General features: G+C 43.8%; 1 protein-coding gene and 1 long non-coding RNA gene across 4 annotated transcripts in view; one reads left to right on the top strand and one right to left on the bottom strand.

Annotated features, from left to right (window-relative positions):
- Positions 1-27766, bottom strand: part of DPT (dermatopontin) — a 32973-nt gene that overhangs the window by 1043 nt on the left and 4164 nt on the right. Inside the window, exons 2-4 of the mRNA XM_002715598.5 lie at positions 17215-17340; positions 3980-4087; positions 1-98 (exon numbers count right to left, since the gene is read on the bottom strand). The exon at positions 1-98 is cut by the window's left edge and continues 1043 nt beyond it. Of these exons, the coding sequence (XP_002715644.1) occupies positions 32-98; positions 3980-4087; positions 17215-17340 (301 nt within the window). The 3' untranslated portion in view covers positions 1-31. The remainder of the gene's footprint in view (positions 99-3979; positions 4088-17214; positions 17341-27766) is intronic.
- The window catches only part of LOC127493552 (uncharacterized), a 39720-nt gene that overhangs the window by 7999 nt on the left and 3955 nt on the right, over positions 1-27766 (top strand). For 2 of the 3 annotated variants that reach the window (XR_011390318.1, XR_011390320.1), the window contains exon 2: positions 1-27766. This exon is cut by the window's left edge and continues 1888 nt beyond it. This is a non-coding gene — a long non-coding RNA (uncharacterized lncRNA). The other variant, XR_011390319.1, reaches the window with a different exon arrangement.

Raw genomic sequence — 27766 nt, 5'->3', positions numbered from 1 at the left:
TCCCTCCCACCAGATTTGATGTGTGGCAAATCTAAACATTTTCAAACTCGCAGTCGTAATCAGTCATCCGGCACATTATGAACTTCCATTGACGATCCCTGTGGAAGAGGTGGAGGTGAGAGTCAGAAAATTTACACAAGTGAGAAAAAGTCACCCATGGTAGGAAGAACGTGGCTGGGGGAGGCAAGAGGCACATCTGGAGGAGCTGGAGGGGCACCTGGCCTCTCTGCTCTTAGAAGATGTCTCTGCATAGTCTGCAGAGAGCCACCAGATCCGTGAGGTCAGGTTGCCTCTTGAAGGGGTCTGATTAGGTCACCTGCTGTGTGTGGGCTCCCGCTCCTCCCTCCTCCCTGCTGGTCTGCTTACCACTGCCTTCCCCTCAAGGTACCTCAAGCACCTATGGGTTAATATTTGGGAATAAAAGCACTTGTTAACATTGTCTCTATTTCAGTGTAAAGAACTGTCTTTGTAAAAGGCCATCCATTTCTTTTTTTTTTTTTTTAATCAAGCACTCACCTTGTGCAAACCTCCATGCTATAATGCTATGTGTCATCCTTCCTACAACAACTACAGAGAAATGAAGTGATGGGAACCAGCCCCAGAACTCCTAAAAATGAGGAAAAGAGCAAATTCCTTCCTCTCCTGCACCACATTGAATTGCCTCTTTTCTGAAGTGGTTGGGCATCCAGAGATGCTCAATTTTTCAAAACGTGGTGCTGATCCGTGTCAAGGAACACTCTTTACTAAGGGCAAGGCTTATTCATCCATTTAATAAAACTGAGTGCCCATTCTGCACAACACTCCTATGGTCTAATACCATTTTACACTGAGAACAGCCATCGTAACCACTCTTTATTGAGCACCTCCAATGTATCCAGCACTGTACTCAACGCTTTATGTGCTTTCTCATTTAATCCTCACAATGATTCATTGGTTAGGTGAAGAAGTAGGCTCAGAGAAATAGGTGACTTGCTTTAAGGGAATGTATGTACTAGATGGCAATGTCTGATGCCACGTTTGTATAACTGAAATCATGGTCTTTCTCTTACATCACACTATCTTTCCAGCTGGGTGCCCATAACTCCACCAGAAGAGTGGCTGTCATGTTCTTTCCACAGTCCTGAGAAAGGACAAGAAAGGACAAAAACAAAGAAGCTTCCGTTCTTGATCATGTAAATCCTTCCAGTGCACGCAATGCACGCTGGAGTCTTTTAACCTCAGCATTATCTGTTTCCTTTTTCAATCTGCAAGACCACTTTCCAATTCAGTTTCACCTAAGCGCTATGGCTGACAAGGCCACAACTGGAAAGTGGAATTGCACACACTCTTAATTTTAGGAGAGATGGTGTCCTCTGCTCACACAGCCTGAAGCAGGCTCTGAAATTTTCAGTCCGCTGCTCCACGTGGATTGTTGAGAACAAGTGGGAACAGAGTACCCCAGAACAAGTCTCTGAGGGCCTGGTGATCCACCATTTATTGGTATTTGTTTCTGCATTTCTTCTTAACAGAGAGAAAAACTTGTTTGGGGTGCATGTTAGGAAATTGACAGTATGTCTATTTACAAATGAATTTAATTATTGCTGGCAATTCTTATTTAACTGTGCAGCAAGAAAACACAAACAAGATATCATGGCCACACATTCATACTGCTCTTCCAAGAGGCAATAAATGGATATGGAGAAACAAATGAGACATTTTAGATTTAGGATCGAATCCCCAAGAGGAATAAGGAGTTCAACAAGGATCAGTTTCCGATTTCATTCTAGGACAGTGGCTTTCTACCAGAGGCAAATTTGCTCCCCAGGGTTCAGATATCAATGTCTGCAGGGTATCAAGGGATTCTAGTGAGTGACCTAAAATACAGAGTTCGTGGGACAGACCCTGCAACAAAGAGTGATCTGGCACCAGATGTTAACAATGCACAAGCTGAGGTACTCCAGCTCAGGAGGAAACCACTACAATTTGCAAATAAGGAAAACCCTTGTTCAGTGAGTCCTATACTGTCACTATTCTCCAAGATGTGTGTCCACTTTATGAGCCTTCAAGCCACTGTAATTGACAGCAGCAAAATAACACAGGTATATTAATTTTTTGGAGAGCCAGTACAGTGACATAGTATCTTAGTTTTACATGATGCTATGTAATCCACATAACAATATATACATATCAACAGATATTAAGTGCTTTGCCAAAATATATTTATTTTGCAATGATTTAGGGTGACATTCCATTTACCACATTCTTGCTGTCTTCTTAAATAGAAAATACAGATCTAATTGTCTTGTTGACCTGGAGACATCATTAGCACCATTGAGCACCAATTTACTCTTATTCAGCTCTGTGCTTTGGGGTACACACCCTTGCTAAGCGATACCAGGATGCCACATTCTTTGAGTTCTTGGGTCTTTCCTTTGCTTAAATGTATTTGTTCTGTGTGTCCTGTCATCCAACTACTTCCTGATGAACAAGGTTCACTCCATGTTCTCTATTCCCTATCCCCTTCCTAACTCTGCTGGTTCTAGAAGAGAGGGAACTGAGTGAGTTAAATGTGTATCTAAAATAGAAAGAAGTATTGTGTGAGAACTGAGAGGTTCTTCTGTGGGCAAAACATTAGGGTTTTTGTTCATGGTGGCTGTGACATATTTTGTACCTTTTCAGAGCTACTGAGTGTCCCTTTTTTCAGAAAATTAATGTTTGTATTAAAGAAGTTAACTTCTGTTGGGTGAGATGCAATTCCAAGTGGAAAGATAAATATTCACAAGAGATAAGTTACACTGAAATTCATCTTAGGCCATTGTATAATGAGCTAAGGTAAGTTTTATTCAACTTGCAAAACATTTACTGGTAACTTTTCAGGAATCCACTTCTATATAAAGTGATTATCACTTGACTGAAAGTAGCCAAAGGACCCTTCAGAATATGAATTTACCAACACCTCTCTCTTATTAATCAGGGCCACACAGCTCTCTATGTTAAGAGAAGAGCTAAGAACTAACTCCCTGCAAGGATCATGTCTGAAGGAATTTTCTTTTTTTCTTATGGTTTTGTTTTGCTTTGTTTGAATATATTTGAGATAGGGTTGGGGAACTGATTATGAGAGAAAAGGAATGAAAAAAGTTAGTACTTTTTTTAAGTTTAGGTTCTTTGAATTTTCTTCTTTTGTTTAAAAATTTTATCCCAGCTTAATTGAGTTACAATATATTCATTTTTCATTTCTAAGCATGATTAACAGTATGAATGTTCGTGTCCCCTTACTTGTTGGAGATTAACCACCGCTATGGTGGTAGGAAGCACGGTCTTTTGGGAAGGGATCAAGTCTTGAGAGGGCTCTACTCTCAGGAATGGGATTACTGTTCTTGTGAGAGAGCTGGAGGGGAGCTACCTTGGCTTTTCCCCTTGAGGGGATCCAGGGATAAAAGACCATCTTTGAAGCACTGAGCAGGCCCTCACCAGGCACCTAATCTGCTGGTCCCTTATCTTGGACTTCCCAGCCCCCAGACAGGTCAGCAGTTGTTTGTAAGTTATCCAGTCTAAGGTACTGCTTCACAGGAGCCAAACAGACCAAGAGAGTGTATTCTGAATTCTCTCTCTCTTCCTTCAACCCAATGTAGAGATCCTGTCAAGTACAGGATTGGAGAGCGTCCAGTTTGGCAGTGGGTTCCCCTCTCCCCTTGATGTTTTGTAAGAAAAAGTACTCCTTTAAATTGAGTGAGGGAGGATATTAGACCATCAAAGATGCCAAGTTTAAGACTCTCTGCTCTGCAGCAGGCTGGAGCCCAAGGGTGAGTTCATGAGAACAGCTTACTTTGCATTCCATCATCTCCTATTGTCCAGCCAAGCCCTCAGTTAATATTTGACCAATCAGGAGAATAAAATAAGGCAAAGCTCAAGTCAAGATTCTGCTGACATGATCCCTGTGTGGCATTCATTCTAAGCTCTCCTGGACCCTAGCTCCTGGGGAACGGGCTGCCCTTCTCACCTTTCCACTGCAGAGAAAGTGGTTGTTGCTCCTCGCATATAGTGATCATAATTGTAGGAAATCATGTCCATATCCTCACCATAGTGTCCTGGGTATTCTGTTGTTAGCCTGTGCAGGAGAACAAAGGATTAGAGGAAAAAGATAAACCCATTGTTATGTTTGGCGAGCAAGCAGGAGACAGACCATGAGGAAGACACAGAATGTGACCTTGGGGGAGCTAAACTGGAGTCAGGTGGCCTCTGCAAACCATTTCAGTCTGTAGAAAGGCAGGTAGCTCTTGTTTCACCTTTTATCACCTTTCTCTAGCTGAAATCATACACTGAAAAAGATGTAGATAATGCCTCAGACTTTGAAGAAATATTGAGTAGTATTAATAGTAATCCTATTCCATTTCAGTCAACTAACAGGAAGTTTTCAAACTGGATGAAGACTTATTAGTAGATCAGAAAGTCAATTTATTGATAATCATCAGCCGGCACCCTAGGTTCTAGTCCTGGTTGGGGCACCAGATTCTGTCCCGGTTGTTCCTCTTCCATTCCAGCTCTCTGCTGTGTCCTGGAAAGGCAGTGGAGGATGGCCCAAGTCCTTGGGCCCCTGTGCCTGCATGGGAGACCAGGAAGAAGCACCTGGCTCCTGGCTTTGGATCGGCATAGTTTGGCTATAGCGGCCATTTGGGGGGTGAACCAACGGAAGGAAGACATAATACAACACAATATATAAGAGGATGTCCTGCCTGTAAAAGGATAAGTTTGCCTGTATGTAAACATTTTTTTCAGCTATTTGAGGGTACTATAAACATTCATAGGGAAATAGAATTAATATATAAATTCAGTTTTGCACAAAAGTTTTGCAATCCATGTAGAGTTTTTCATAATATTCACTTGCATGAAATTTTTGAACAATTTTTGTATTTATGTTTGTATTTATATGATGTGTATATTATGTGATATTTTAACATAAAGTTCTTTGTGTGAGTCACAATCAAAAAAGTGTTTCAAAAATACTTAACTAAAATGTAAGCTCTGCAAAGGTTGAATTGTGGCCTTATCCACCACTGTTTCTACAGCAGCTATAATAGTTCCCAATACATAGTAAATATTTGTTGAATAAATAAATGGTCTTGGGAGAGTCATTTAATCTCAGTTTCCAGATCCATAAAAAGAATGAAAGCAACCGTATAGGTTTCTATTGGCACTAATAAAATTATGTATGATGTACTGACTGATACATGGTAGGTGTTGAATCATTAGGAACCATAGTTTTTTTCTTGCCTTCCTTCTCCTGTTTCCTCCAAGATTAAGTCAATTCTAGGTCACTTCTGTGAGTAGATCCACTGTGGTTTTATTTGGTATATCTTAACCACTGTGACAAATGCCTCTCCTTCATTTAGTTCTTGACCTCTCTCTCTCTCTCTCTCTCTCTCTCACAAACAAACACACACACACACACACACACAGAGAGCACACAATGATGGCCTAATAAATAAAAGCCCCAGTAGTAGCTCCTCAGAGAGAGAGAGAGAGAGAGAGAAGCATACAGTGAGCCTGCATTGGGACTTGTCAGGAAATTAAGGGAGGCTACAAAGTAGAAGAATGGCTAGGGTTCATAAGCTGTGGCTTTGGCCTTCTTGAAGGCAAGCAGGGGAAGAGCTCTGTGTGGTTCTAACTTTCTTGTGTATGATTAGATCACTTCAGGCAGTTTGTTTTTGGCAAAGCGCACTTCATACTGAGATCTGCCACACATTTCTAGACCAATTAAAAAAATCAAACAATGTTTTAGCTTGGCAAGATGAGGCAGAAGGCAGATCAAGAAAGTGCTATTTTCAATTCACTGAAATTAGTCTATTTTTAAAGGGATCTATAAGGCCCTCATTTGCCTCCCTTCAAAAAAAAAAAAAACTATTATGTGCGTGTATGTGCTCATTCCTCTTTTTTTGTTTGTTTTAAGATTTATTTGTTTATGTGAAAGGAAGAGTTACACACACACACACACAGAAATATCTTGCATCTGCTGGTTCACTCCCTAAATGGTCCCAATGGCTGGGGTGAGGCCAGGCTGCAGACAGGAACCAGGAGCTTCATCCAGATCTCCCATGTGGGTGGCAGGGGCCCAAGTACTTGTGTCATCTTCTGCTGTTTTTCCTAGGCCATTGGCAGGGAGCTGGATAGGAAGTGAAGCAATCAGGACACGAAACAGCACTCAAATGGGATGCTGGTGTCGCAGGCAGTGGCTTAACCCACTACACCACAGCACCGCTCCCCCCATCATTTTTAGGTGAATGATTATTGGAGTGCAATTCCTCATGTCACAGTGCTTTTTCTGCTAAGATGAAAGAGTGACAGTTCATCCAAAATGAACCGAGAACTTGAATAACATATAACCACTGGTACCACATGTGACACATGATTTTGATTGAGGTGGAAAGTAATTAATATGTCAGCTATGGGCTGAAGAAAACCATTTTAAATGGAAGACATTTCTGATACTGATACCTGGCCCTGTAATCTAAGATTCACAAAGCACTGAAATTGTCAACAGATCTAATAAGACTTAGTGAATGTTTGCTGACTGATACAATATTGTAGACTGAATTGCTATTAGATGTTATGGCTTACTATGGAAGACAGTTTGGAGGTTCCTCAGAAACCTGAATATAGCTCTACCACATGACCCAGCCACCCCACTCCTTGGAACTTACCCCAAATAAATTAAATTGGCAAATAAAAGAGCTGTCTGCACCTCCATGTTTATTGCAGCTCAATAGCTAAGACATGGAATCAACCTAAATGCTCATCAACAGTAGACTGGATAAAGAAATTATGGGATATGTACTCTATAGATACTATATAGCAGTAAAAAAAAATGAAATCCGATCATTTGCAACAAAATGGAGGAATCTGGAAAGCATCATGCTGAGTGAAATAAGCCAGTCCCAAGGGACAAATATCACATGTTCTCCCTGATCAGTGACAACTAACCGAGCACCAAAGGGGAAACCTGTTGAAATGAAATGGACACTATGAGAAACAGTGACTTGATCAGCCCTTGTCCTGACTGTCAAGGAACAGCTTACTATTTTATTATTTTTCGTATTTTTTGTTCTACTTAATACCATTGGTTGAACTCTTTAATTAACATAAAATTATTCTTAGTTGTTTAAATTTAACTGAAAATTGATCCCTGTTAAAAATAAGAGTGGGAATAAGAGAGGGAAGAAATGTACAGTTTGGCACATGCTCACTTGGACTTAAACTAATGGTAGAGTTAGAAACGTGCCATGGGATTCCAAATCCCATTAAGTTGGCAGGTAACAATACCATCTTACTAGTCAAAGTGATCAGTTTCAGTTCATAATTGATCATAAAGATGGGATTAAGTGTCAAAGGGATCACATAGACAAGACCAGTGTCCGCTAATACTAAGTGATAGAATTAAAAAGGAGAGAACGATTCAACATGGGAAGCGGGATACACAGCAGACTCATAGAATGGCAGATGCCCTAAACAGCACTCTGGCCTCAGAATTAGCCCTTAAGGCATTTGGATCCAACTAAAAAGCCCATGAGAGTTTCTCAAGCATGGAAAGCCAAGACACTCTGGCCAAAAAATGACCTAAGTGAAAGATCTCTGTGAGTGAGATTCCAGTGGTAAGAACAGGCCATCAAAGAAGGAGGTACCTTTCTCTGAAGGGAGGAGAGAACTTCACTTTGATTATGGCCTTGTCTAAATAAAGTAGGAGTTTGTGAACTCAGGAGACTTCCATAGCCTTGGCAGCTCATGACAAGAGCCTTGGTTGATTACTGATGTCATAAATAAGAGTGTCAATTATTAAATCAACAACAGGAATCACTGTGCACTTACTCCCCATATAGGATTTCTGTCCTTAATGTGTTGTACTATGCAAATTAATGGTAAATCTAGTATTTAAACAGTACTTTATACTGTGTATGTCTGTGTGGGTGCAAACTGTTGAAATCTTTACTTAGTATATACTAAGTTAATCTTCTGTATATAAAGATAATTAAAAATGAATCTTAATGAAGAAAGGGATGGGAGAGGGAGTATGAGATGGGTTGTTTTGCACATGGGAGGGCGCATATGCAGGGAAGAACTGCTATAATCCAAAAGTTGTACTTTTGAAATTTATATTTATTAAATAAAAGTTTTAAAAAAAGTTATGGCTTCTTTCTCTTCACAGAGATCAGTTTTCCAATTGTTAAAGGAAAAGATTTGAGCCTATTTCTCAACATAAAGCAGTTCAATATAAGACTTTGTGAAAATGCACCTCCCTTTGACCCTACTGATAGCTAAGTGGTTGGACCTACAGTCAAATTCACAGCCCTGGGACCTGTTTGCTCCATCTGTCTGAGCTGTGGGCAGTGGGCAATGGGATTATTTGGCATTAGCCAGGAGTCTCCACTTTCATAGCATTCACTCCTACTGGTCTGCACATAAACAAATGTGGCCTTGTGCCCCAGCTCCAATTCTGCAGGAGTCATTTCCTCCACCTTATCCTATCATGTGAGAATTCCAGAAAAGCACACACCACAGATTCCTTGCCACAGAAACTGGAAGAAAATCCTGAATTTACATGTAAGCAAACAGTCTTACAAATATTTGTTTACATGTTTGTAAACATGTTTACAAATCCCAGATTTGTTTACATGTAAACAAACCAGATTGGGCTACCTGAGGAAGCTATGCTTCAGAAGCTTTTTTTGCAAAATGCAAATAAAATGAAAATGTTTTCCAGACCATGCTGTAGAGTTCAGCTCATGCTCCAGTACCATTTTATAGAAGCTTCTTCTGATGGTTCAATGGCTAATTCTGTTTCACGATTAGCATCTTATTTTGAGCATCTTACTCTAATGTTCTAAAACATATCAGCACTATTTATTTGGCATCTGATTATAATAATAGAATGCTATATACCATCTTGTTTCATGATGATGCTCAATATAGTCATCACTTTGCGGGATCCTTGGTACCTGGCACCGTGAACACTTTCTGTAAGCTAGTACAGAAGTGGGCATGGAAGGGAAACTTCACTTCACATTCTTTGGTGCGATGTGGGAAGGTTGGCTTACTTTCTGCATTCAGCTAAAAAGAAGACTCCCTTTGGACAGGCAAATCACTGAAAACTTTCTTAAATAAATCTGGTCTGTTCATCAGCAATCTTATTGCACAATGCTTTTCTAAGTAATCCACAAGGAATAAGAATATTTTAGATTACATTACTTTGTCATTGCCCTAGCATACCTAATAGGCGTTATATCAGAACTTGCTTGCACTATTTTTGCAAGGACAGGAAAAACAAAACTCAAACAAAATTACGTATAAAGGAAGGCACCCACAGAGAAACAGTCACCCTGGCTTCTGTTCCAAAGCCATGGGGATTGGTCATGATGGCCTGAGTGACAAGGACTTCTGTGGTCCCCCAACTGTGATTCTGTGTACACAGCCTGAATCCCGGGGCCCTGGGAGCTGTGAGAAAGAATGTCAAATGTTCGTGTCACTCTTTTTGTAGTACTTTGGGGGTTAATGTTTCAAACAGTTGAGATCTGTATCATAATAGCGGGGACACAGTTCTGGGGATGTCTGGGGCTTAAATTTGAAGAGGAAAGTCCCTGAACATGTTTCAAACTGGTCTCTGGGAGCTGAGTTTCCAGCTCACTGTCCAAGCCCAGGAGTGGTCAGCAGCCCACTTGTTTTGGCTTATGTTCATTCCCATGAGCCACATTGCATCACAGCCACCTGGGCCTGCACACCAGCAGGGACAACTCCACACCCAGCATTGTGCCTCCAACTAAAGTAAATACACTCTTCCCTGTTTTTGCTACTAGATGCCTGCTGCACTGCTCTCTAGCACTGCACCTGCACAGGTCTCACTTCTGAACTTAGATTCAGGGAAAGCTCAGTACCATGCAAAGAGTATGGGATTGGGAAGCACACAGATTTGCTTGAATGAAGTTCAGAACTTTGAAGAAAGTCACAGCTTGTGCATCACAGTTCCCTCATCTGTGTGAGAGTTTTACAACCTCTGTGTGTGTGGATGAAATGAGCTAATAACTGGGCACATGGTAGTGTCAGTAAATAAAAGTTATCATCATTCAGGAATTCAGCCAAAATATGTGAACTGTACTGATGCTATAACCTTTCACATCCATTGAGTTACTGATTAAGTGAATTAATGAATGGAGGAAGGAATGATTGCTTCTAGAATCCAGTAGAAGGAAGCAGACTAGACAGAACCAAGCAACAACAGCAGATTTGGTCTGTAAGTGAGAGGCTAGCTTTATTCTAAGTAGCTAGTGGGGTCTGGCCTCCAGTTAGGCAGCCATCTCTCTGAAATTTCTGCTTTTGAAGTTTGAGCACAGGTAGGAAGGCGTCTCCCATCCACAGGCAGCAAATACGCGTCCAAACCATACATATGGCACAGTCATTAGGACAGTCACTCCAGCTGATGAAAGCAGTGACTGATGTTGCTCAGGCTCAAAGGGGCTGTTGTCTGCCAGAATTGAACACTTTGTACATCGTGCAGTGCAAGGCAATGGTTGTTAGTAGAGTGCAGAAACATGTAAAGCCGAAGCAAACGCCTTTAAAATGTAACATCCGCTACTCTGACTCTGAAATACGGGGGTCTCCATCTGTGTAATAACTGCTTCCAGCCTGCTCAGAGGAGCCCAGGTGGAAGCCACCTTCCTAATCAGGGCTCTGTGAGTTGTGCTGTGGGAAGACCTTGTCAGGCAGGGGTGGGGGTGATGGGCACCACTATGGAGTGGTCTGTGAGGTCATTCCTGTCCCTGACACGCCACAGGGAGTGGTGGTGCAGACACTCCTTGCGCTATATTAAAACCTGAACAATGAAGAGAGGAGTTAATGATTAGCCTTGTAGGGGTACTTTGAGTGGAAGAGAGGAGTAGAGCGTTTTCACTAACTGATTTGCTCGTTAACTGGAGCTATCCAGGAATTAAGAAAAACCACTCTCTGGCTTATGATCTGAGCTCAGAGGGAGGGGGAGGCAGAGAAGAACTCAAAGTCTGAGCATCACTGAATCTCAGGACTGATAGAAAATGTAACCTCATTTAAGCAAATTTATGATTAATTTAAACCAAAATATATTATCCAGTGAACCTAGCGAAAGACCCTGGATCAGGAGAAGAACTGTTTGGAGAAGGAAACAGTTGCTCAGTTCAGAACCATTCAGACACACAGTCTCCTGGATGGGAGACTGTCTGGTGCACGGCTCGCAGCCCTGGAGCTGTTTGGAGAACAGGGGATTATTACAAACAGACTCTGGAGGCTTGTGGCTGCTTCAGTGACATGTGTTTGTGGCGTGCAGCCATTGGACTCAGAATTCGAATACTCATATATAAATAAATATGTATATTTATGTATATGTATATCCCTGTAGTCCAGTGGGACTGTTGAGTAACGGCGTGTCCTCATGCATCAGGAATTCACTTTCTCGCCAGAGTTCGGAGAGACGAGTGGAAGCAACTGCACAGAAAGCAGCGAGAGCAGCACCTTGGTTCCCACCAAACAAATAAAACCCACACTCATTTGGGAGCTGGTGGGATGACTTATTCTTCTCCAGCCCTGAGTGCTGTTGTTTCTCATCCCCTGAAACCTCACGAGCTCAGAGACCCTAGATGCTCGCTTAGCTAGGACACAGCAGCGGCGGGCAGCCTGCTGCACAATGGCTTTCAAACTGGGGAGGGAACAGCGCCGTCCCTACCCTCGTGTGTCCAGTTCTCTGGGAGGTAATTCAAGCTGGTTAAAGTGGCATAACGGAAGGTTTCAAACAGAAGAGTTATCAGCATTTCTCTGCAGAGGTGTGGAGAAATTGTTCTCATTTCCCTTGGTAGGGCTGTTAAAAGGATGAGAAAAAAATAATGCACATGGAAGAAGCCCACCATGAAATATCATCGTGTCAGTGTCAGGTTTCATCACAGCTTTTGCTCCTAGGGGCCTGCCCTATTTGGTTATTCATTAAGGGTCTACATTGGGCTAGGCAACATGCTGGGATGTTGAAGAAGAAGACCTAATTGATGCCCTGGAGGCGTCGTTCAATTTGGAAATCTATATACTCTAATGTCATGACTCAGACAATTTAAAGATGTCACTAAAATGTCTAGACATACTGGTGGGACGGTGACTCACTCACGATGTACCAGAGGACATACTGCAATCTCATTTTGATGCTTCTCCAAGGTCTGCTTTGAAAAAGGACCATTTCCTTTGGCAACCGTGGAAGCTCTCAGCTCTCAGAAGTTGAGCCAGCCAAGATAAAGCACACCTTAGAGGGACTTGCTTCCAAGCTGACTGTCATGTCTGAGTAATCCTCTCTTCTTCCTCCCACCTTCTAGTTCTCTCAAGGAGCAGTGATATGTCTGGATGGTGAGGTGAGGAGAGCAAACAGTGGAGGTGGGAGTGGCAGGATCACTGTAGACCAAGGCTTGGGGTTAGTTTTGCCACCAGAGATCTAGCTGAGACATAAATGTCTCTGACAACTGAAGAGAAAGTAGTTGGCTCTAGTTGTCATTCTTTAACCTTGGGACTTTATTCCTATATATTTGTATATATTCTCTTACTCATTAAATTCTCAAAATCTTGGTCGGTGAGCTGCATTTGAGGGAATCTCAAAAGTAATTTCTTTTTTAAAGACATATTTTATATATTTCAAAGGCACAGTGACAGAGAGGGAGACACAGAAAGCTTTTCTATCCAAAGCTTTACTTCCCAGTGGCTACAATGGCAAAGGCTGCGACAGCATGAAACCAGGAGCCTGGAACTCCTTTCTGTTCTCCCACATGGGTGGCAGTGGCCAAGTACTTGGGTCATTTTCTGCTACCTTCACAGGTACACTAGTAGGGAGCTGGATCAGGAGGTAGCATCCGGGACTTGAACCAGTGCTCATATGAGATACCAGCATCACATGTGGCAGCTTAACCCTCTGTGCCACAACACCTGTCACCATAAAAGCAATTTCTAAAGTGTGGGAGAGGAAGGACCCCGGAATTTGGGGAGTCTGAAATCTTCTGTCACATCACTTTACCTGGCTTGTGTCCTGTGTAGCCCAGATTCAGCTCCCAGGTGACCCCTGGAAGACTGAGGCACTCTTAGCACAACAAGTGAAATTTACACACACAAAAGCCTGTCTTTTTCAAGTCCCAGTATCCAACTAAACAGGATAACCTTCAGGCAGCAATGCTCAAAGTATGGATGCAAGTCATGGACTTCCATGAAATATGTGGATTCCAGAAAGGTTTAGTGTTGCTCCCTTTAGCCCACCCTTACCTCCATCCATCCCCAACCCGGGCCGGGTGACGACTTTTCTAAAACCAGTTTCTTGCTTGGTCGTTCACCAAAGTCTTGGGCCCTGAGCCCACTCCTTGTTGTTGTTCTGTTTGGCTGGGAAGCGGCCATGACCGCCTGGCCGCAGACTCGGCAGGCTCTCCCCATTCATCTTGGCAGACACTTTGGCCTTGCTGTGATGAGGAATACAGCTGCCCACTCACTCCTCCTCTGCAAGGGAAGAATGAGTCAGTGTCCCCCGCGGCAGATTGTCGAAGTGGACATGATTCTTGCTCCTCTGCATAAGGATTTCCAGCCACAAGTTCTGCTTCCTGAAGAATGATCTGACACCTGACCAGGTTGATCCTGGGCAGTGTCTGCCTTTGAAAGAGGGGGCTGGGTCTCTCCTGCAGCTTGGAAGGTGAAGGGGACTTGGCTGCAAGATGGGCCAGCTCTGTGTGATCATATATAATAGCAATTTGCTGTCTATACTATCTCGTTTAAATCTCACAGCAAAATGGGAGTCGACTGGAGTTATTCATTCACTCATTCATCCAATGAATGTCAGTGATTGCCCGCTGGCACAGTGGGTTAAACCACCCCTGTGACACCAGCATCCTATAATGGACCACAGGTTCAAGCCCTGGCTGCTCTATTTCCAATCCAACTCCCTGCTAATGTGCCTAAGAAAGCAGCAGAGACTGACCCAAGTACTTGAGCCCTTGCTCAAATTGGAGCTTGTTAGAGGCCCGGATGGAGTTCCTGCATCTTGGCCCAGTGCTGGCCATTGCAGTCACTTAGGGAATGAGTCAACGGCTGGGAGATTTCTTTTTCTTCTCTCTCTCTCTTTCTATCACTCTGCCTTTCAAATAAATAAAATAAAATCTGAAAAAAAAGGCTTGGCAGACATCAGTACAAAGATTCTTGCTTATGTAGAGCTTATCATTAGGGCAAAATGGAGGGTGGGGTGAAAATTTCTAAAGGAGTAAGAAAATGTTGTTTTCGGGGCCTACTCAGCTTATTAGCATGCTGTTTGGAGCCGTTTATTTGAACGTTCAGTTAACAGTGATCAAGAAGACCCCAAGTTCCAGCACTAGACTGGGCCCTGAGGATAAGATCAATGGTCCCTCCATCCTACAGACATCCTACGTCTAGGATGGAAGGAAGCAACCACAGATGAGTGCTCAGAAGCAGTCAGAAGGTAGACCATGTGCTGTAACAAAGGCACCTTTGCAGGGCAGCGGGACAGGCCACCCATGCTCGGGGCTCCAGCTGCCCAGGGGTGCCCATCCTCCCCAATGAAGTCCACTCAGAGCTGCCCTCTCCCTCTCCACTCCCTCTCCTGCTCCTGAACACTCTCCATGTGGTCACCCAGTGCACCCCTAATCCTGATGTGTTCCTTTGGAGCCTGACCAACCTAAAGTCTTGCTAATGTGGTACAGGTATTAACTGACTGCGTGCTGGCTTTTGTTTGCTCTTTCAGATAATTTATTTACTTTTTAACTGAATTTGAATCCCTTGCAACAGAGGGAGGCTGATTTCCTGGTAGGAGGGGCTGTTCTGTTAGCAGACAGGGGAAGGGCAAATCGGGGAAGGCCCAGCTCCTCAAGTTACAGGAGCAGACTCTTCCCTTCTCTCCCTTCTCAGTGGGCCAATTTATCTCAGAACCTTCCATCTGTATTTGAAGGCAGTCTGGCATCCAGCTTGCCCTGTGCAAAAGCAACTTTGGAGTTTAGGAATTTTTAGGGATTAGAGGTCTTTTGGTGCTGGGAGTTTCAATTTGTGGTCCAGGGGATACTGGCAGTGTGTCCTTTGAAGGCATTTAGAGAGTGAGAGGGCTTCTGAGATGCTCTGTAAACTTTGTACAAATGAACCCCTGAAGACCGGATCTACCGTTTCCATCATTTCTTAAACATTTAGAAGACCCAGAAGAGATGACCATCTTTCTTTTTTTTTTTTTTTTTTTTTTTTTTTTTTTTTGACAGGCAGAGTGCACAGTGAGAGAGAGAGAGAGGTCTTCCTTTGCCTTTGGTTCAACCTCCAATGGCCTCCGAGGCCAGCACACTGCGGCCGGTGCACGGCGCTGATCCGATGGCAGGAGCCAGGTATTTATCCTGGTCTCCCACGGGGTGCAGGGCCCAAGCACTTGGGCCATCCTCCACTGTACTCCCTGGCCACAGCAGAGAGCTGGCCTGGAAGAGGAGCAACCGGGACAGAATCTGGCGCCCCGACTGGGACTAGAACCCGGTGTGCAGGCGCCACAAGGCGGAGGATTAGCCTAGTGAGCCACGGCGCCGGCAAGAGATGACCATCTTTTTAAATGATGAGCTTGAGACTTCTAGAGAAGTAAATGACTCCATAGAGACAGCACAGTTAGAGTGTGGAGGGGCTTCTCTTCGTTATACATTGCTTCAATATTCACTCACCCTTCTGGGCTCATACCTTCATAGCCCGAGAAGCTGGGAACAACAAGCCACTCTTGCTTCATCACCACTCACATGGGAGACCAGAATGGAGTTCCAGGCTCCTGGCGTTGGCCTGGCCCAGCCCTTGCTATTGTGGTCATCTGGGGAGTGAACCAGCAGCTGAAAAATCTGTGTGTGTGTGTGTGTGTGTGTGTGTGTGTCTGTCTTCCTCATCCCATCCATCAAATACACATACACACACACACACACATATTTATCTATATATCTATATCTATCTATCTAATAAAGTGTGGAGGGGGAGAAAAAGGGAAGGAGAGAGTGAGGAGGGGCCGGTACGGAGACTGGAACTCATGTTTCCATGGTCCATGCTGGCACTCATTCTACCTGCTCCACCACGTGGGATCTTCAGGACTACGATTCAGGAGCTACTATTGTTGTATCATCAGCCCTGACCTTGCCTTCTCACCTGCCGCAGTGGAGTAAGAATGCTTTGTGGAAGTGATTTTGGAGAGCGTGTGTGTGAGGGAATGTCCAGGCTTCGTCATACAGGTAAAGATGTTGGGTGGTGTTTCTCGTTCCCTAAAAAAGAGAACTGTTAAGCTTTAGTACCTGTGTGTCCCTAGAGACCCAGTGCTTCCTTGGGCTTCTGTACAGACTCAATGCTTGACTGTAGAGAGGCATGACCCACAAGGCTATCCTTCCAAACAGCAGACTGCAGGGAGATAAATCACTTGAGGAATACAACCTTCAAATGCTGACATGTCAGGATCCTTTCGTCCAAGATAGAAATACCCAGCTGGTTTGCAGATGAAAGAACCCATGACATGCTGTGTTATCAGCATCAAGTGTAAGTTATCAAGGACATAAATATATACATACTCTTCCAGTACGCACTCCTCCAATCAATAGGCCAGAAACATTTGGCATGAACTCAGAGAGAAGGAAGGGAACACAATATCACAGACTGTAATTGAGAAGTAATGCATAAAACAGCAGAGTCTCTTAATTTTTTTTCTGCCTGTAACTATATACTAGACTCTAATTCATGACAGGGTTGCTTCTCAAACAGAGCCAACAGGAAATAGGTTTCCAAGTAGATGCTGCAGCCTTTGATGTGGTTAGAAGTTAGCATCATAGAGGGGAAAATGTTCCTGGGCTAAGAGTCAATGGGGGTCAGTTCAGGACTTGGCATCCCCGTGATATAGCTGGGTGAACCCAGCCAGTCACTAAGCTGCTCTATTGTTCTGTTTCCTGTTCTGACAAATTTATTTAGGAAATTTATTTCTATAGGAAATAAATTCTGTTAAGAGCATTGGGCTGGGTAAGCTGTAAGTCCCTCCCACTGTGCACATTCTTCTAACTCATTCATTCATTCATTCATTCATTTTATTCTATATACCAGCTGCAATATTCCCAGTTTTTAAGGGGACAGGCCTATCTGAGGCCAGAGAACCCCTTAGACTCCCCTCCAACCCCAAGAGTCATGAGAGGTTAGGCTTGGCTATCCACTCACCAGCAGGAATATGGGCACCTCTTGCTGTAGCGACAGCAATAAAATTGCCACTCCCGATCCAGCACTGACTCGAAGTAGCGGCTCTGGAATCCGGCCACCAGGCCATTGTTGGAGCATGTCTGGTACCTGTGGAGAAGAAAGCAACCCTCAGGAACCCAAGGACAATGGTGCTCAAGCGACCCCTTCCCAAGATCCCATCTGTCACAGTCACATGTTCTTTCACTGACTTGAATCCCTAGCATATCCCATTTTTATGTGGATAATAAAGACATAATTGTATTTGTAGATATGGCATATGTTCACTATTAAAATTCAATTGACCGGAATCTTTCAACTGAAGGAAGCTTGGAGAACATTGTACCTGATTTACCTCTATGAAGTGTAGTTAGATGGAAGAATTTGTAAATAAATGGGATATAGAATTTTACCCTGAGAATTTTTTTTTTTTGACAGGCAGAGTGGACAGTGAGAGAGAGAGACAGAGAGAAAGGTCTTCCTTTGCTGTTGGTTCACCCTCCAATGGCCGCCGCGGCCAGCACGCTGCGGCCAGCGCACCGCGCTGATCCGATGGCAGGAGCCAGGAGCCAGGTGCTTTTCCTGGTCTCCCATGGGGTGCAGGGCCCAAGCACTTGGGCCATCCTCCACTGCACTCCCTGGCCACAGCAGAGAGCTGGCCTGGAAGAGGGGCGACCGGGACAGAATCCGGCGCCCCAACCGGGACTAGAACCCCGTGTGCCGGCGCCGCTAGGTGGAGGATTAGCCTAGTGAGCCGAGGCGCCGGCCCACCTGAGAATTTTACAAATGCATGATTGCATTATTCATGTCATTTAAAATAAAATGTGGCATAATTCTTTTTATTCAAGTTTAATATAAAAATAAGACAAAAAGAAATGTAACAAATTGGTGAATTTCAAATAAACATTTCTTCTGCTATAGAATAGAGTCCTGGAAATGAGTGATGATCTCATCTGCCTTACACAGCATGCAAAGCCAAGAGGGAGCAGTGATTTGTCCGGGGCATCTCAACTCCTCACTGTTGGCCCAGGGATCTTTCTGCCACCCACTAGACCACAAGTTCGATGCGGTCAGGGTGTGTTTTGCTCAGAAGTCTATCCCCAGGGCCTTACAGAGTTGCAATAGCCCAATTACACTCAAGTTCCCTCTAAGGGTCTTTTCCTGTCCTAACAACTTAGTCATAATTCTTCAAATACATTAACCACTCTGCTGTGATTCACGGTCCACAAAGAATTTCCACTTCCATTTGACCTCAGAAGCCGCCTGTTTTCTTGTCACAGCACCTTCCTGACTAATCATGGGCTCGGAACGTGCAATCGTTTCTTTCTTTGTTCCACTTCCAGTAGTACTTTCTCCTGTTCTTGCCCTGAGCCCCATGGTGCCTTTGGTGCCGTGTGGCTGTCCCTTGTTAATGTGTTGATGAGGATGTGGTTTTCACCCTGGTCACAACAGGTTTCCACTTTATGTATAATAAGTTTTTTCACAAGCTCAGTCCATTTCCTGTTGCTATAACTGAATACCAATGACTGGGTAGCATATAAGGAATAAAGTGTTATTTAAAGAGATTCAGGGGCTAGGAAGCCCAGGAGCACAGCACTGGTGCCTGCTGAGCATCTGGTAAGGGCCTTCTTGTTAATTGTAACATGGAAGCGTGCATCACATGCTGAGACAGACCACTTGCACAAGCTCAAGTCTTTTCCTTTTCTTGTGAAGGCAAAGATGATATAATGGGACCTGTCCTTATGACCTCATCTCATTCCAATCACCAGCGTAAGGCTCCACCTCTAAATACCATCATTAGATGAACTTGGGGATTCAGATTCCAACATACGAACTTTGAAGAACATATTCAAGCCATAGCACAAGCCCATCCCCAATAGGTCTTCACCCCTCTTTCTTTGCATTTCCTCCCCACCCAGGCCATGGGTCCAATCTCTCTTCTAAGTGGGCAGAGCAGGCAGCTATTCATGTAGAATGGCCTGATAGCTGCTGGAGCATAATCATGTTTTCCAAGTAGAGATAAGCTTCCAGAAAATAGAGTAGATAAGGGAAGAATAATGGCATAAAGTAAGAACAAAAGTGCTGACTGGTACAAGAGATCACACTGACACAAAAACTATAATGTTATTAGCAACTGGATTTCATTTTGTTCTTTTTCATCGTGAGAAATGAACCTGTGGATCTGACAAAACTAGATACCAAATTCATTTCACGGCGGTGGTTAAAAAGCACCTGTCCCTTTTATTCATTTTTGGTATGTTATTCAAATATGTATTCATGTATTCTCTTATCCATTCAGCAACTTATACTATGTGACTGCTCTTCATCCATCACTTTGCTGATGTGCTGAGAGAACTGAGAGATGGACTTGGTACTGGTCAACTATGCAAATTATGTTGGAATTCCTATTTCCAGGACATCTCTTACTATCACTAATGTGCTGCCTTCCTCTAAAACCAAGGTCTTTCCTAGCTGAGCTGCCATGCAGTTTCCCTGGATCTGTGGGGGACTTCAGAAAGTTGCTGGGGGCCGGTGCTGTGGCGCAACAGGTAAATCCACTGCCTGCAGTGCTGGCATCTCATATGGCGCTGGTTTGAGTCTCAGCTGCTCCACATCTGATGCAGCTCTCTGTTATCTCCTGAGAAAGCAGTAGAAGGTGGCCAAGTCCTTGGGCCCCTGTACCCGCATGGGAGACCTGGAAGAAGCTCTGGGCTCCTAGCTTCAGAAGGGTGCAGCTCCAGCCATTGCAGCCAATTGGGGAGTGAGTGAAAGACTTTCTCTCTCTCTCTCTCTCTCTCTCTCTCTCTTTCTCTCCCTCCTCCATATCTCCTCCCTCCTCCCTCTCTCTGCCTCTCCTTTTCTCTCTGTGTTCCTCTGACTTTCAAACAAATAAATAAATATAAAAAAAGAAAGTTGCTGGAAAATGGAGTTAAAACTCGAGTTTATTTTGGTACACAAATTTTTAAAATCCAAGCTTAGAAAGAGTCTCCAAAAAGTTCATGGAAGTTGTGTATTATGAAAAAAGGTACACATGCGTTTCAAGAATTTTTGCACTAAAATAAACTTATTTTTAATTGTATCTTCCACAAGCTTTTTGATGTCCTCTTGTATTATTCTTTTTTTTTTTTTTTAACAGGCAGAGTGGACAGTGAGAGAGAGAGAGACAGAGAGAAAGGTCTTCCTTTGCTGTTGGTTCACCCTCCAATGGCCACCGCGGCCGGCACACCATGCTGATCCGATGGCAGGAGCCAGGTACTTATCCTGGTCTCCCATGGGGTGCAGGGCCCAAGCACTTGGGCCATCCTCCACTGCATTCCCTGGCCACAGCAGAGAGCTGGCCTGGAAGAGGGGCAACCGGGACAGAATCCGGCGCCCTGACCGGGACTAGAACCCCGTGTACTGGCGCCGCAAGGCGGAGGATTAGCCTAGTGAGCTGCAGCACCAGCCCTCTTGTATTATTCTACTGCTTTGGTTTGTCTTGTGCACCCCGATCCCCACAGGGGACAGAGTTCCCATGGTGGCAAGTTCCCTTAAGTAAAAATAAATGCGGGGTAATAAGCTGTTTCATGGAGTAGCAGTTCTGAAGGGCAAGCCAAGTTCCATGAATTCCCCACCGGCTGTCAGCCAGGCAGCTGGCCCCACAGTCCTGGATGGGAAGCATGTGTGTCACTTTCTCAGACACCACCCCAGATAACACTGCCCTGGGAAGATTACCGGGAACTTACAGTCTCATCAGAGCCTAAAACATGTGATAAAATTTAGATAACAGAGCATCATCCTCTGTCCTGAGCTTTGCTTTGTCTCCCTTAGTGTTTTGGTGCAGTGAGAATGCTTGGTCGTGTGGTGGTGTGAAATAATTCTTTCTAGAACTGATCTTTGTAGGCGTGCATTTTCACACTATGGAGAGCAGTACAGCATGGGATTTGGAGCCTTGGCTATGTTGCTGGACTGGGGCAACACTGCTCTTTGGTATGTCATCTTGCCAGGCTTCATAGCCACTAATAGCCTCAAATTACCTCACCTATAAAACGGGCATAAATAGACATACTAAAGTTATTAGCCCTGGATATTCTAATTAAAATTACTAAATAAATGGGCATACTAATTGGAGTTATTGTGATAACCAAATAAACAAACGTGTAGTGTCTAAGATAATGTCTGTCAATGCAAAATTATTTACGATTGCATTGTGCCTTCATTTTGTCTACACAGTCACTGTGAGTAGAATTTTTGAAAGCTTCTCCTTGGCTCCGTGCCTCTGGTTTACTCATATGCATTCCCTGAGTGGCTATTTCAAGTCCTTTGAGGTTGGTTGTCTCAGTGGCCCCCTTTGCAGTGGAGGTATATGGATATGTATTATTACCATGCATCATGGTAAAGCCCTTGAGGGAGGAGACCATTTAATCTTGATTTTGTATTCTCCACAGTGCCTGACACTGTTACAAATGTTTAGAGGGAAAATGGATCATCCAGCGACTAATTGGGCTACTCCCATTATCAGAAGCAGAATTGACACAGAAGAGCTCATCACACCAATGTATGATGGGTTCTGAAACTCTACCCAGTAGATTCTGTGGACTTGGTGAGTGATCCTTCTTCCCACTCCAGCCTTCTCTCTTTGAAACTCAGACTGCTCGGGGATGAGAATACAAAGTGAACACAGTTTCAGGTATTCCTCTCCTCATGCTTCCTTTCCCTCTCAACCACCTTTTTCAAGCTCCTTATTTAACAAATCTCGCCTAATCGTTGGCCCACATCTGTAAGATTAAATACACAGCAGCCAAGAAGGTGAGGGAAGATGTGAGGGTAGCATCTGAATGGGTAGAACTGGGACTAGAGGGGTGCCAGCGCTGTGGTACAGTGGGTTAAAGCCCTGGCCTGAAGTGCTGGCATCCCATATGGGCTCCAGTTCGAGTCCCAGCTGCTCCACTTCCAATCCAGCTCTCTGCTATAGCCTGGGAAAACAGTAGAAGATGGCCCAAGTCCTTGGGCCCCTGCACCCACGTGGGAGACCTGGCAGAAACTCCTGGCTCCTGGCTTCGGATCAACTCAGCTCTGGCCATTGCGGCCAAATGGGGAGTGAACCACTGGATGGAAGACCTCTCTGTCTGTCTGTCTCTCTCTCTCCTCTCTGCCTCTCCTCTCTCTGTGTAGCTCTGATTTTCAAATAAAATAAATAAATATTAAAAAAAAAAGTACTGGGCCTAAAGGGACTTGGGCCTAGAGGGACTTGTATCATTGAAGTTATTCAAATTCAATTTAAAAAAAAATAGTGAAGTTTTGACTCATTTTACAGCACTCGGTTGTTGCTGTTGAATGGTTTGCAGAAGAGAATATTGGTGCAAACTCTAGCTTTCCTGGTGAATGTGACATGCCCCAGTTGAGTCATTGGCATGGACTCCAGGGAGCGTTCTTTTGGAGTGTATGGGCACAGGCACCAAGCTTCAGAGATGCTTCTCTCCACCTCAGAAGACATGTCTGAAGGCTGAGGCTCAGTTCTAGTTGTACAAACTGGAATACTGTCAGCCCTGCTCCACCTGACACTAGAAACATTCTAGAAGGAGAATCACAGCCAAGTATTGCTTTGCAGAGCTGTTCTGAGATAGAGGCCCTCTGGGAGCAAAGGCAAAAAACCTTCTCCTGTGTCTGCAATATGAAAGCACTTGAGCCTCAAGATGTGAGGAAAGAGCCCTGGCAGAGTGATCAGCTGTCGCAGCTTCTAGTTCTCACCTTCAGATTTTTGGGACAGCCTCACTTAAGTCACCGTGAGGATTCAGTGAAATAATGCCTGCAAAACTCTTGGTCAAGATGGCAACCGAAAGGGCCAGGATCCAAACTCCGATGTGTTTGAGGCCAAAGTTCATGTTCATGAGCTCACAGGAAGCAGAAAAATGGCTTTGGAATTGTCTGTCAACTCTGCTCAATTCTCTGGCCAGGCTTTCCCTCTGTTGTCTGTATTCTCCATCAAGTCCAGGGCCGTTGGACAGGCAGAATGGCTGGGGTTGGAACTGCTTTTGCTTGTGAACTCCTCTGTGGAGTTCTAATCTCTCCTTCTGGTCCCTGTTGGTCTTGATCCAAACTGCTAGCAATATAGGGGGTGAAGATGAGTCAGTTGTGGGACAGGGTAGAAGGGAGAGCACCATCTTGGTAAAAAAACAAACTCTCAAAATAATAAAGTAGATAAGGGAGCCAATTATGATGGCCTTTTTATTCCAAGTCCCACAAACAGATGTATTTCAAAGGCCACTAGCTGGTCTACAACCCTAATGTAGAGGTGGACCAAGACAAGATGAGTTCCTCATCCTGACCAGTGGCTAATCTCCTGGGTTGGGAAGACTATGTGACATAGTCTCTTTAATTCCTCCAAATTTCTTCTCCTCTGTCTTAAGCTGGACAAGGTTTTAAGTTATACCCACTGTATTTCAGTTTTGCAGAACAAGGCTTTGACTTTCGTTAATACTATTTTCCCCATAATAATTATCTGAGGTGCTATTGGGCATTTGTAATATAGTCTACAGAGTTTACAGTGTTCATTATCTTTCTATAATTATTCACCAGAATTCACTCTATGCCCGGTGCTCTATGTGGTCTAGAATCTTTTTCCAGAGGACTACTACTGATAAGCAGATGTGATAAGACAGATTCTGGAGATGCAGTGGACTTGTACCAAAGACAGAGCAGAAGAGAAATAGGGGATTGGATGGGGAGCACGGGGCAGTGAAGTGGCAAGAAGCAGAGACACACCCACATAGGGGGCAAGTTTGCCCCAACCAAGGGGCTTTTAAAGTTCTGGATTTTCCTCTTGAGCCTGAACAGAATAATTCCTTCCCAGTCCCACTCTTTCTGCTAATACACATACCCACTTTTATGAAAATGGGGATAATAATCCCTATCATGACAGTATTATGTGAAGAATGAAGAGACGGTACATGTCACATGCCTGGCATAGAGCCTGGCACAAAGTATGATATTAAAAGGCAAGAGAAGGCATAGTTGATTTTAGAGTGACCATAAATAGCTATAATTTAATAGAAAGGGAAGCTACATTCTAGTCTCCAAAAATCACTTTCTATAATCACTGGGTTCTCTCAGAAAGTAGATGTCAGAAAATTAAAAAAAAAAAATTAAAGGCTCTTTTTCCCTGAAGAAGCCTTCCTTCTTTGACAGTTATGACCCATACCGAATTTCCTTCCTGTGGCATGTTGATGTCACCATCACACATTTCAACTAATGTGTGTTGTCCCTGAGTAATCTCATGGTACCATGGTGTGACCTTTTGGAAGGCAGACACTGCACCATGTACTACTCGGCCTCCTGCCACAATGGTGCGCACATGAACAGCCTCTGTAAACAGAATGGGGTGGGTGCACACTGCAGCTAGGTAAGAGTCTGCTGTCTTCTGTACATCCAGGATTTTCTTTTAAGAATTATTTATTTATTAGAAAGGCAGAGTGAAAGAGAGAGAGAGAGAGAGAGAGAGAGAGAGAGAGAGAGAGATCTTCCAGGCTCCTGTTCACTCCCCAATTCACCACATGGCTAAAGCTGGGCCAGGCCAAAGCCAGGAGCTAGGAACTCCATCCAGGTCTCCCATGTGGTGGCAGGGCCCAAGTACCCAGGTGCATTAGTAGGGAGCTGGATCAGAAGTGGAACAGCCAAGACCTGAACTGGTACTCTGACATAGGATGCTGGTGTTGCATGCTGTACCACAACACCTGCCCCCAACCACATGCATGTTTTAAGTCTGCTAGTCTGTCTTCCAGGTTTTAAGATGGTAAACCACAAATGAGCTGTTGAACAACTGACCTGGATAGAAAGCCTAAGTAAAGAACAAAGGGAGAACACCTCTCCCAAATATATATACATATTCCTGACCCATTTTGGAAAAATGCAGATGGTAGAAGCTACCCTAAAGGCCTCTGAGTAGATACCGATGATCTTGTGAGATGTATATAATGTACACTTGATATCTAGAGGTTGTGATGAAATTATGTCTCTCTTGTTTTTGATCACTGGTGTGGTTTATTTTTATTTATTTTTTTGACAGGCAGAGTGGACAGTGAGAGAGAGACAGAGAGAAAGGTCTTCCTTTTGCCGTTGGTTCACCCTCCAATGGCCGCCGCGGCTGGCACGATGTGGCCGGCACACCGTGCTGATCTGAAGGCAGGAGCCAGGTACTTATCCTGGTCTCCCATGGGGTGCAGGGCCCAAGCACTTGGGCCATCCTCCACTGCACTCCCTGGCCACAGCAGAGAGCTGGCCTGGAAGAGGAGCAACTGGGACAGAATCCGGCACCCCGACGGGGACTAGAACCCCGTGTGCTGGCGCCGCAAGGTGGAGGATTAGCCTAATGAGCCGCGGCGCCAGCCACTGGTGTGGTTTTAAATGCACGAGTATCAGTTTGCACAGAGCAGTCATAGTAGCAGTGAAAAATGATCTTTATCAGGGACTTAGCATTTGCCAGACACTGTGCCAGGCACCAAATAAACATTAACCATTTAATCTCCAATGCAATCCTATGAAATAGCTCATGTAGTCAGTTTCCCATAACCATCATCATTTTATGTATAAGAAAACCCAGGTATAGAGACGTTAAGTGCTTCCCCTAAGGACACACAGCCAGTAATGTACATACGTGAGGGATCTGCAACAGTTACAAAAAATAGGTACTATGAAAAAACTATGCATGGACTTGAAAATTCTTTGCAACAAAACAAAGTTATCTTTTAATTCCCCCTTTCCACAGAGTTTTTGAAGTACCCACCTTATCTCACTTAATTCTCACAATTCTAGGAAGTTGCTTTGTTGATAAAAAACTGAAGACTCAAGAGTTGACGGGAGTTGCCGAAAGGTTGTAGTGGAACTGCATTGTGAGGGTTGTTCTGTTCGACTCCAAAGTTCATAAACTTTCCATTACTTCAAGATGCCTCAAATAACTGCCCCTACCCCCAATCCCCACAACACACGCAGAGGAAAGTATTCCAACACTGTGGAAATATCTTATCGATTGGGAAGATTATGTCTGGCAGGTACCCAGATGGAAGCAACTCTTCCACTTGGAGGAGTGAACTTTTGCCATTCTTGCGAGAACAGATAGCAACCATTTTTGCAAAGCTCAAGTTCCCCCAGACAATTGATTCCTGGTACTTAGCAGAGTGACCTAGATGGAAAATTGGCAAGAATCCTAGATCTGCCTGCCGTACCTTGTTCTCCCACACTCTGCCTTCTTGCCCTCCAAAGTCATTCTTACATGGATATGATGACTTCCTTTAGTTCAGCACTCACTATGGCTTTATCCAAGAACAAAAATAACATTTCATATCCACCTGTAGCCTTATGGCATTAGATTCACTGTCTTGGGTTCTGCCTTTAACATGCACTATAATGAATAAGAGGCCTCCCAATGTCTCGGAGCCACATCTCACCTATACAATAGAAACAATAGTTAATACCTGCCTCCTTCACTGTTGTAAAGACCAAAGAAGATTAGACTATCAGTCACTCAATGCTAGAGACGGTATGTGTTCATCTTCATGCTCCTTGAATCTAGCAAAATTTGTGATATTAAGCATTTAGTAGTGAAGAAATGAGCAAATGAATTTGTGAGAGTGTAATTCTTTATACACTATAAATTAGGAATAAGGTCATAGAATTTGTATTTAGGTAATGACTTCATTTATTTATCAAGTTGCTGCATTTTTTTGCCTTAATTCCTAATCTATGATGTAAGGAGGTTGCTGTAGATGACACCAGAGTCCCCTCCCAATGCTGGGATGTTTGCCTTCTGCTATGCTCTGCCTAACTTTTGAACTCCCAGTGCATTCTCTGCCAGCTTGGAATCTTATGTGTGTTTTTTAACCCTTGTATTTTGAAGAAAGTTTTGAGTTATAGGAAGATAATACACAAAATTCACATGTACTCTTCATCCAGCGTCCCCTGATGTAATATTTAATAATTATGGTGTATTTATGAACACTAAGAAATTAATATCGGCACAGTGGTAAACTCAGACTTTATTTGGATTTTACCAGCTTTCCACTAATGTCCTTTTTCTGTTCCAGGATCCAAACCAAGATATTGTTTAGCATTCAGTTCTTATGAATTTTTAAATAAAGAGTTCACCATTTTTTAACAGTTTATGGAGACATTAGGATTATTAGGAGATTGAAAACTGAATACAAAGAATTCTTCCTGCAGTAATTAAGTGTATCAGCCACCCTCTGCGACTTAGGGATCTCAGGAATGTTGAGCATCAAAGGTATGAGAAAAATGTTTTCCCCATAAGAAATTCTGCAGACTTTCCTGTTGATGATGATGGGGACACTGGTGAGATATGGACTGCCTCATGCAACTAATTAGACTGAGTTAGTCTCTTGCGACATATATTTGAGGGGCTCACTTTGTTCCGGGTCCATTGTAGGCGCTGAAGAGACTATGATCATGAGACAAAGTCTCTGTGTTCGTGAAGCTTCTGTTTTCATCAGGTAAACAAGCAATGAACAACACATATCATTGGTGACAAGTGCATCACAGGATACAG

The sequence above is a fragment of the Oryctolagus cuniculus genome, chromosome 7, assembly GCF_964237555.1.
Source record: "Oryctolagus cuniculus chromosome 7, mOryCun1.1, whole genome shotgun sequence".
Lineage (NCBI taxonomy): Eukaryota > Metazoa > Chordata > Mammalia > Lagomorpha > Leporidae > Oryctolagus > Oryctolagus cuniculus.
This window is presented reverse-complemented; position numbering and strand designations above follow the sequence as displayed.